Genomic DNA, 11,358 nt, shown 5'->3' with positions numbered 1-11,358 from the left:
ATTAAAAATGGTGAGTGCAGAAACATTCTCTTTGATATACTGATGTGTGTGTGAAAGTGTCTTGATATGACCTTGAAATTAATGTACAGTAGCTATAGTGTTAGCATTTGGTCAGATTTTTCCTTTGATGAAACATGTTAAAGAAATGCCCTAAACGCTTGCCAAGAGTCATGAGAAGATCGATATCAACGCACGTTATATATGAAGCTATGGCCAGCACCCGGTTAGCTTAGCTTAGAACAAAATGCAACTACTACCACCTCTGAAGCTCACTATTCTTGACCAGAAGCATGTGACGGTACCAGGTTAGCTGTTTCCACCTGTTTCCAGTCTTTGTGCTTAGCTTATAGTCAGTAGCTTCATATTTATTGGCATACACAAATAAATATGAAGCTTATCTTCTTTGTATCCAAATTGTTGAACTAATTCTTTAATACTTACTTTTTTAATAATGAAAGTTACTTTTACAGAATTTTGTTTTCAGGTTTCATTTTATCAAAGGTCGTATACAGATATAAGTCCTGCATTCATATGTTTACTTCAACTCTAATGCTGGATAGTTTAATGGATAATAATACATCGCATTTTAATTTTGATATTTTGTAGTAAAATCTGAAAGTGCATCATAACCAGTAACATTTCTCTGTCAGGGAAATGTAGTACTACAATGTTAAAGTATATGTACACAATAAGTCAGTAGTTTACTGTGAAGTTGCACATTAAGTGCTTTGGGGTCCTTCTGTAAGTAAAGTGGTTCTGAAGAATGCTACAAGCATAGTACACACGTTACTGGAAATAAAACTGAGGTATCAGGTTTTCAATATCCACCTTTGAAAAGTGCCGCTTTTAGCCGGCTTACGTCTGGCCATGTAGTAAACTGCAGGGGCGAAACCTTAAAACTGAGACTATATTGGGGCGTAATATTCAAATTAAGATTGTTTCTAGCCGCTGCATTTATCAATGTATGATCATTCTTACGCTCTGATTGGTGTGATACGAACGCTTCATGATTCCCATGTGAAGCCTGTCGTAAGATGAGTTCTGCGCTCATATCTGCGCTGGTTTCTACGTTAGGTTGATAAATGAGGGCCAGTGCGTTTTACCTTTATCAAAATGAATTGTAACATTTTGGTCTAAGACTGTATTGTTCAACATTCAGTTGCACTTTGCTAACCCAGCTAACTAGATAGCGCTAGTATGGTAAGAGCGACGAGGTAGAAGTCAAGTGACGCAATTCCTTTCAACATAACACATTTACCCCTCCATCATTTCTTTCTTCTGTTCCTTGTCCCTTCCCTTTTCTTTCATCAGTGCTTCCATTTTCATTCGTCTTTCAACCTTTCCACCCACTGTTTTTCCTTTCTCCCTGTACAATTCTCTTTTATTGTTCATGCCCTTCCCTTGTTCAACCTATTTCCCTGCTCTTGTTTTGCTTTTATTTTACATCTCACTTTAGTTCAGTCGATCTGAAGACTCTTCAAAGCACAGTGTGAGTGAGCGGTGCATGGAAACGAGTGTTCTCTTCTCCTCCTACTTTCATTTCCTTTTCATAACCTCTCCCCCATCTCTTTCTCCCTCAAGCTTCAATTTTTGTGCCTTGAGTGACATACAAGACAGTGAAGGTCTCATGAAGGTTGTAGTGATGTGTCTGTCTCACTTTATTGATTCACTTCACTTACATCCTCCGACTTGTAAACACACACACACACACACACGCACACGCACACGCACACGCACACGCACACGCACACACAGGTTTTGACTGCAGGTTGTTTAGAGCTGCAAATGCCTCATTATGTAAGTCTAGATATGTTTACAGATGCCAGTCTACAGTTTCAGTAGTCCTCTGCCTTGCTTTCTCTCACACTATTTCACTTGCTGTAAGCAAAGCAATCATTATGACTTTCTCTATTTCCTCTGTCTCTCTATCAATTTTTTATACGTGCATTTTGATTTTGACATTATATACTGTACACTGTTAAAGTCTATATATATATCTCATTACATCACACACATGTTCAGGTGTCAGAATGAATTTGCAAGTCTATTACATAAAAAATTGATCTATAAAACAAATAAATCAGTCATTATTAAAACAAGAATAAGAAAATATGAAATTGGAATAATGAGCATTTATCATAATAGATTAAAAGCAATATCAAATTTAAATGGCGCCAAACATGTAGACAGGAAGTGTTTAATTGGCAGGTTACTGTTTTTTTTGTGTATTTCAGATTGGAGGCCTATAAAACACTTATTAAGCAGCTGAAGCAATGACTGTTAATGTGGAAAATCACTGGAAAAGCAAAGAACAAAAATGGATAAACCAAAAATATGGCCAGTTGCATAGGACAAAATATAGTAGTTTAGCACTTCAAAACCAGTATAAAGGTTTCCATCTCTCTAACTGTTGTCCTGCTCTTCCTCCTGTCTTGTATCCAGCCCAAGCAGCGCACCTCTCTGTCTTCGTCCCTGGATGTCCAGAGGCCGGTCAACATCAGCTGTGAGCCCAGCGAAGTGAGCTCATCCCTGGGCTACGCCAGCTTCAGCACCAGCCCCCCTGCCAGCCCCCCACTCAGCCCTAACCAGGAAGACTCTCCAGGCTCCAACGACGATTGTCAGCTCACAGGTAAGACTCAACGGTCAGAAGAATGGAAGAGCCATTTATGTCAAAGGTTGTCTTTCAGCCAGAAGTGAGAGTGAGCGTCTGCTGAAACACACTCCTCCCTGACTTCTCATCTTACTGGGGAGGAGGATCAGCAGAGGCTGGGGTCGACATGGAGAAAATCAAATATCACGATTTTTTTTTGGACCAAATACCTCAGCGTCAATACTGCAACGATATTGTAGGGTTGACTATTGGTGCTTTCACAAAAATATTTACACAATGAGATTTTTGATAAATAATCATCAGTAATGTATATATGACAACTAAGAGGGTAAAGACAAATAATTTAACAGTTACAAAAGTCAGGTAAGCTCAGAAAATGGCATCACTTTACTGTATTGCAGCCTTTAAAACCAGGAAAAGACAACACTTATGTCATATTCCGATATTACAATGTCCAAAATCTAAGATCATATCTAGTCTGATATTACCATTACGATATAATATCAATATATTGCCCAGCTCTGCACTCTCTGCACTCTGCATATGAAAACTCTTGATACTCTGTGAGGTCTCTTGACTGTCTGCTGCATAGACACCAAGCAAAGCAATTAAATCAAAGACTTTATGATTGTTGTCACAGACTTTCCACATCTATCATTTATACTGTATTTGGTAGCTAATAACTTAGTGAGCAGTTGGGATATTTTAGCCCCATTCAGTTATGGCATCTATAAATGCATGGGTTGTATGCACTCACTCTGAAGGTCAATATATTTAATATATGTATAACACTGTACCTTTGGCCTTGTGATGCATTCACATTCTTAGCTTTTTAGTTATATAGCAACACTGCTAGGGCCATCTTTCTTTAGTCTTGGTGTTGAAGCCTCCATTTTCATTCGGTAGTTGCCTTAGTGTAGCTCTGCAACTCTTTCAGCCGGCAAACCAAATCAAACTTTTACCCTCTTGCCCTGGGTACCAGGAAATTTAAATCATATTTCGTCTCCTGTCATGAGACCAGAGCCAAGAGACAAACACCTTAGAGGCTAACAACAGATCTTAGAAAGAACTGCAGGACTCAAGACGGACTTCAAAGGTTTTTTGAGGTGAAAAACCTTTCATAACTGGTATACTGTATTGTACTGTACTGTAGTGGAATTAGGATGCAAACAAGCACTTTCAAGGGAAGACTCTACCGGATATCTCAAAAACTAGGCTCCAAGACATCAGCAAAAGATGTTCTCTTAGGTCTGCTGGGAGTCCCTGTTACTGTCAGAACAGATGAAACACTGTTAGTTTCCTCTAATGACATCCCCCGCTGAGTTTAAAAATGTCTCTTCCAAAAGGAATATTCAGTGTAATGAATGAGGTGTTTTTTCATAATGAGGGCAGCTTTGTCCTAAATATGCACATACAGTACTCTTATGTTCATTATTCACATAATAAAAAAGGAACATAAATACTATATAATACAAATACGTTTAGTATCCACGTGCACATTTTAATGTGATTGTATATGAACATACAGACATCAACATCATAATTCCTAAAATAACCTAAAGTTTATCCCTGTGACCCCTGTCTGCTAACATTTTACTCCGTATGGAAACATCTATTCTATTGATTTAACACTAAGATGTCTACACTGTATATGGGCAGGTAATAGTACCAGAGTAATTTCAGTATTTATAAAAAAACAAAATTTCACTTCACTGGGATACCATAAGGACCCCTCCACTTCACTGCACCCCACAGTATCCTGGTGCCATACTTTGGGAACCACTGGCTTACTCCCAACCTTCATTTCCTTTGTGTCACCATGTGTTACCATAGCGATGAGATTCATTGTTGTCAAGGCAAAGCGGTGGCCCTGGCGATGGATAGCTGGTGACATGGCCGTGAAAACGTCATTCTCTCACCTGGGTTTCAGTCCAACTGTCCTTCACACCTGCTGTTATCAGGCACCGACAGATGAGGCAAAGCAGGGGAGGTGGATTTTGTGTGTGTGTGTGTGTGTGTGTGTGTGTGTGTGTGTGTGTGTGTTTGTGTGTGTGTTTGTTGTGCGTGGGCGTGTTTTCATCTGGAGCATTTCAGGGCCCCGCTAGACTTTGATCTAGTCGCCTCCGATGAATAACACATTCATTATCAGTCCAAGTGCATGCACACTCGCACCCACAGATGTAAAACTGAATAAGACACCCTTATCCACTATTCTCATTGAATCATTGCCATGGCAATTATGCAACAAGAGTGTGTTCTTTCCCCCTTAAATCTACAGTTCATACAATAATTAGTCTTGGCCCTGACATTGATGTCTGACAGATGTCTTCTGAGGACAAAGACTGAGGAGCAGTTATTGATCTCAGTGTTGAAAAGCCCTCGTTTTTACTTTCAACACGTTTCATTCACTGTTTATCAAAGTACATTTGTGGAATGGGAAAACTGTGTATACAGAAGAATTTCATGACTTGGAAGAAGATGTTTTGATGCTGATGCTAGTGATTGATTTTCACATGACTGGTGTGATATCTACGGATGGTTATGGCATGTGTTTGATGCTGATAAGTACAGTACTGAAAATGGGCATCAGAGCTCCTTGCTTGGGGGGAGTAGACTGACTGCGTTGACAGTGACACAGCAGCTGCTTTTCTAAAAAAGAATCCATAGCACTCACAATTTATGTTCCATTGTCCTAATAATGTCCCAGTATTACCAGCGTTTCACACACAGCAACTTTTTAATTTCCTGCATGACGTAGTCTCACAATGCTTGCAAGGGAGACATTTTTTTATTGGAGAACACGAATAGGGAAAGGTTTTTTTAACAGGAGCCAAATTGAAATTGTCTGCCTTTAAATGAAAGACGCTAAAAATGTTTAGCACCGACTGCCCAGAAACATATCTGTATTTTAATTATTTTTTAATAATGGTCTTCAGTACCTATTCCTAGTGATCAGCAGTTCCTTTTAATTGCAAAAAGGTTGAAAAGATGCTTCAGACTTTCTTAAATGCATAAAACACCGTTACCCCTGTGAGCTCCCAGATATATTAAACCTGCAAAGGGCATCTTCATCTTCATTGAAGGTTGAAAGCTGTGACCAGTTGGGAAACTGTGACAACCCTTACCTAACGCTAACAACTTTTTGGGGGGATTTACTTCAACTTAACTACAACTCTCTACTTGAATATTATTTATTTTCAACATTTGAAAGATTCCCGTATCATTAGCTTGAGAAAAATGTGAATGTGTTGATGCAAACATACTGCAACTTGAGGCATTGTCCTTTCCTCATCTTCTCTGTTGATTTCATAAGAACTTAATTTGAATTTCTGCCGTTGAATGGTTTACTGTAACAGTCATGTCCAAACAGGTTAAAAGTACATGCACATTTACATTGAGAATAATAACGTGTACATGTTTCTGTCTCTCTGACTTTCTCAATATGTGTCTCTCCCACGCTCTCCTCGCCAGGAGCTCTAACACCAGGAATAGATTGGCACCCATTTATTGTTCCAATAATAATTTTTTTCTCTATTCCCCCCCCCCCTTCTCCTTCTTCTTCTGCTACTCTCCTCATCCCCTCATGCTATTTATTAGCTTAGTGAGGCCTATTGTGGGGTTTCCATGGTAACAAGTGGCTCACAGAGAAATAGAGAGAGAGAGAGAGAGAGAGAAGAGGGAGTATGTATGTATGTATGTGGGTACAGAAGGCAAAGAGTCACAGAATTCAGTGGATGCCAGTGAAAAAGAGAGTGGGTGAGGGAGAGAGAATGAGAGTCTAATATTGAGTAGGAGGGGGGAATGAACGAAAATCAGCAAAATGGAAAGAATGAAATGTGAGATATCGGGGTTGAATTGAGAAATGAGGGCAAGAAAGTGAATGGAACACTTTTTTTGCCTGCACACCATAAAAGGTCTCTCCTTCCTCTTTCTCAACATTTGTATCTTTTCTTCTTAGTCCTCTCATTTTCCTCCTAAAAATCCTGAACCGCTCTTTGACACCAACCATTTATTTATACAATAAATCTCCGGCTCCACAGCAGAGGATTCAGGTGTCAGCCACCTGCGTGGGCAGTCGGATAAAAAAGGAGGGCTCTTTATATCCCGATCCATCACTGGTGCTGCTGTTGATGCTCCAGAACTACAGTTTATGTAATGTTGGACATTGCTGGAAAAGATTTCCCCTCAGTTCCTTCGGTGCAGAGTGCCAAGTGCAATGCAGTGTTATGCAAAAGCAGTGCAACTGTAGACACAGTTGTTCTCCATGAATTATGCAGTGCCCCTTGTGACATGTCAGTAATAAACAAATCTGCAGGTCTGTATTAATTCACCTGGGAGCTTTTAAGTTGCTGGAACACTAAACATAGATTTTTATACACACCATGTGAACACATCAGGGGTCTTGTTTTCAGTTTTTTGTCTATTATGACTATTGGGCAAGCTAACATATAAAGCTTTACTCCTCATCATTACATGTAGTCAACTGACCAATTGTTCAATGGGTCAGAGTTACTTACTTACATAGCTTTTTAGCTTTTTTAAGCTTTGTTTTGGTTTTACAAACTAAAACTTTAATGTTTCTTTTCGCTGTCTCTGCTCTCATAGTTGGTTCTCAAAGCACCAGGCAGCGGTTTTCAGTTAAAAAACTCAGACAAACTAACTACACGCTTCCTGCTCAGCACCAAATGGCAGACAGACAAAATATGTGGCTAGCTGATGAAGCATTTGGCTGGTAAAGAGTTCTGAGTAGCCAGAAACACTGTTCCAAATTAATGCTAATGTTGTTTGTCTCTGCTTGATGTGTAAATATGCAACCGTTTTATAACATGGTAGCCACAACTGTAATATCTTGTTTGTGCTGCTACTGTAATGTTTTTGATCTTTTTCCACATTTTGTTATGTTACAGCCTTGCGTCCTTGAGTGCCTAGAAAGGCGTCTTTAAATAAAATGTATTATTATTATTATTATTCCAAAATAGATTCAATTTATTTTTTCCTCAAATTTTTACACATAATACTCCATAATAACAACTTAAAACAAGTTTGTTTGAGATCTTTGCATAGTTATTAAAATTACTTAAAAATTTGGTTTTAACAGCTTAATTGGAGTCCACCAATTCAGTTGATTTGGAATGGCACACACCTGTCTATAAGGGGTCCCACAGTTAACAGTGCATGTTGGACCACAAAAGCATGAAGTCAAAGGAATTGTCTGTAGTCAAAGGAGTTGCTGCTTTAAAGGTCCCAATGAGCACATTGACCTTCATAATCCATAAATGGAAGAAGGTTGAACCACCAGGATCTTCCTAGAGCTGGCTGTCCCTCTAAACTGAGTGATCGGGGGAGAAGGGCTTTAGTTAGGGAGGTGACCCATTACCCAATGGTCACTCTGACTGAGCTCCAGGGTTCCTCTGAAGAGAGGAGAAACTTCCAGAAGGACGACCATCGCTGCAGCTCTCCACCAAACAGGCATGTACGTTGGAGGAGCCAAACGGAAGCCAGTCCCTAGTAAATGACATTTGGCAGTCCGCCTGGAGTTTGCCAAAAGGCACCTGAAAGACTCTTGGATCATGAAAAACCAAATTCTCTGATCTGATGAGACAAAGATTAAACTCGTTGGCGTGAATGCCAAGCGTTATGTTTGGATGACACTAGGCACCGCTTATCACCTGGCCAATACCATCCCTGCTGTAAAGCATGGTGGTGGCAGCATCATGCTGCGGAGATGTTTTTCAGTAACAGGGACTGGGAGACTAGTCAGGATGAGGGAAAGGTGAATGCAGCAATTTACAGAGACTTCCCGGAAGAAAACCTGTTCCAGAGTACTCTTGACCTCAGACTGGGGCTACACTTCATCTTTCAACAGGACAACGACCCTAAGCACATAGCAAACATATCGAAGGAGTGGCTTCTGGACAACTCTGTGAATGTCCTAGAGCGGCCCAGCCAGAGCCCAGACTTGAATCCCATTGAACATCTCCAGAGGAATCTGAAAATGGCTGTGCACCAACGCTCCCCAAACAACTTGATGGAGCTCGAGAGGTGCTGTAAAGAGGAATAGGCAAAACTGGCCTAGCTTCATATTCCAAAAGACTTATTGCTGCCAAATGTGCCACCACAAAGGATTAAGCAAAGGCTGTGAATATTTTCATTCGTTATTTCTAATACATTTGCAAACATTTATTGAAAAAAAAAGTATTTTATGTTGTCATTATGGGCTATTGTGTGTATAATTTTGAGGGAAAAATTGAATCCATTTTGGAATAAGGCTGTACGATAACTAAATGTGGAAAAAGTACTTTCCATATGCACGGTAAGCTAGTTTCTAGACTTTTGCTTCTAAATTTCCATAAGAAAATTACTGTATTCTTGGTCAGCTGTGAAAAAATGGCCAACTGAAACAATATTACTACATACTTTTTTCATAATGCAAACGGCCACAAAAGGGCTGAGTGATCGATGAGCTCTTACAGTTAATAAGCCGTAATTAGCAAAGCAAACAACTGCTTTGTATGTGTGTGAGTGTGCCACTGGCCATGTGTTTACTTGAAAGAGTTAAGTTCATTAAACCTCTGGTGTCTGAATTTGTCTTTTGTTCTCAAATATCGCACGCTTCACTTGTATCTTGACATAAAATCACAACTGCAAGCACCTTCTTCTGCACAACTACACAGTGGGTCTAGCAGCCTGTTCTTGATCATTAAATCAGACTAAAAGTCAGCAATGCCTTTGTGTGCAGCATTGATGTAATATTCTCTCTCACACACACACTGATTGATTTTCCATCCAATTGACATCTTAGCTCTATCTTTTGGTCTTTGTTATACGTAATCACATTTGAAGCCATTCTCTTTTGTGTTCATGTCACAAAGCATAACGCTTAAGGAAAAAAAAACTGCTATTAGTGGCCACTGATATTGTCTATTCACAAACTGAATTATAATCCTAGCTTAACAGAACAAGCATGGGCAATTCTTACAGTTTTCTTCTTTTTTTTCTTAGATTTCGCATGAAGCAGAAGTGCAGTAGTCTGTCGATTTGCTCTCCTCTGACACATTAAATGACAGGAATTGTCCCCGCTTTTCTACTCAGGTCAAATGTGTCGCCACCCCAATGCTTTGTTACAATGGTGAACATGATAAATATTCAAAAATGTAATATCAGCATGTTGACATTGTGAATATGTAAGCATGCTGTTGGTAGCATTTAACTCAAAGAGTTAGTACAGCCTCACAGTGCCATTAGCATTGCTGTAGGTGATGGTGAGTCATGTTTGGAAGCTCTGAACACAAAAGAAGCTCACACAGAGGCAAAGAATTAGTTCAAAATAACAAAACGTCAAGTAACAGAATTAGCAGACAAAAACTTATCCTGCTGTTGATCACATTTAATAGAGTGATAAGGAAAATATAGGTGTTTGGACAGAATAAAGAACAGCTTTATAGAGTTGAGACTTTACAAAGCCTAATGTGTTGCATTTCATAAATATATTATTTGTTGTCAATAAACAACACCAAACCAGAACAAAATGACTGGATATGCTCTAGACATACTTTTTGCACACAAGCAGGACCTCACACACACACACAACATTTTGCTTTAAGCTGACTCAGGGCTGAGATACCACTACTGCTATAAACACGTACCTACATCACCACGCACGCATGCACGCAGTTAATCAGTGGTGACCTCATATCACGTTTTACTCACTTTCCATCTGTCTCGCACATAAACACACGCGAATGGAATTTCAATGACGCTAGTGAGAGACTGCCGTCACTCCTGACTTGAGGACACTTGGAAAAACGGGTTACCCTGAGAGACGAGCCAGTTGCTTTGGCAATATACTCTGCATACTCAAATCTGGAATGAAAGTGTGAATTCAATATCTACAGGTGGGCCCCTCGCTGCCTTATGGCTAGGTTTAGATACATACAGCGACATGAAGGACTGCTCTCAGCAGGGAGTCCCATCTCTCTCTCTGCCTGCAACAGAGGAAGGGGGGGTTGTTTGTTTATTAGTATGCCCATTAGCTTCTGTCTGTCTTAAACAGAAGCTACTCTTCCTGGGGTCTATTATTTCATAAGAATGTTACTTAAGAGGGAATACATACATCCATTCTCATAATACATAAAAAGAACAACAAAAACATACATCAATGGTACAACAAAACAAAAAATATAACATTCTTACTTACAGTGGGGCTTGAAAGTTTGGGCACCCCAGGTAAAAATTTGTATTAATTAATTAAAGAAGCCAAGAAAAGCTGGAAAAATCTCCAAAAGGCATCAAATGACAGATTAGACATTCGTATAATATGTCACAAAAATTTAGATTTTATTTCCATCATTTATGCTTTCAAAATAACAGAAAACAAAAAAATGGCATCCGCAAAGAGTTAAAGAGTTAATACCTTGTACTGCCTCCTTTTGGCAAGTATCACAGCTCGGAAACGCTTCTTGTGGCCAGCCAAGAGTCTTCCAATTCTTGTTTAAGGTATCTTCGCCCATTCTTCCTTCCAAAAGTCTTCCAGTTCTTTGATATTTCTGGGCTGTCTGTCACGCACTGCTCTTTTAAGGTCTATCTATAGATTTTCAATTATGTTGAGGTCAGGAGATTGTGAAGGCCATGGCAAAACCTTCAGTTTACATCTCTTGATGTAATCCACTGTGGATTTTGAGGTGTGTTTAGGATAATTATCCATTTATAAAAGCCATCCTCTCTTAAACTTCAGCTTTTTCACAGAT

The 11,358-nt window shown here is 39.4% G+C and overlaps 1 protein-coding gene across 1 annotated transcript in view; it reads left to right on the top strand.

The window, feature by feature from the left end:
* The window catches only part of anks1b (ankyrin repeat and sterile alpha motif domain containing 1B), a 219,654-nt gene that overhangs the window by 133,142 nt on the left and 75,154 nt on the right, over positions 1 to 11,358 (top strand). The window contains exon 15 of the mRNA XM_032505829.1: positions 2,443 to 2,629. Coding sequence (XP_032361720.1) covers positions 2,443 to 2,629 — 187 coding nt within the window. The remainder of the gene's footprint in view (positions 1 to 2,442; positions 2,630 to 11,358) is intronic.

This window comes from Etheostoma spectabile, chromosome 23, assembly GCF_008692095.1.
Source record: "Etheostoma spectabile isolate EspeVRDwgs_2016 chromosome 23, UIUC_Espe_1.0, whole genome shotgun sequence".
NCBI lineage: Eukaryota > Metazoa > Chordata > Actinopteri > Perciformes > Percidae > Etheostoma > Etheostoma spectabile.
Note: the sequence above shows the minus strand (reverse complement) of the source record. Positions and strands in the feature narration are given on the sequence as shown.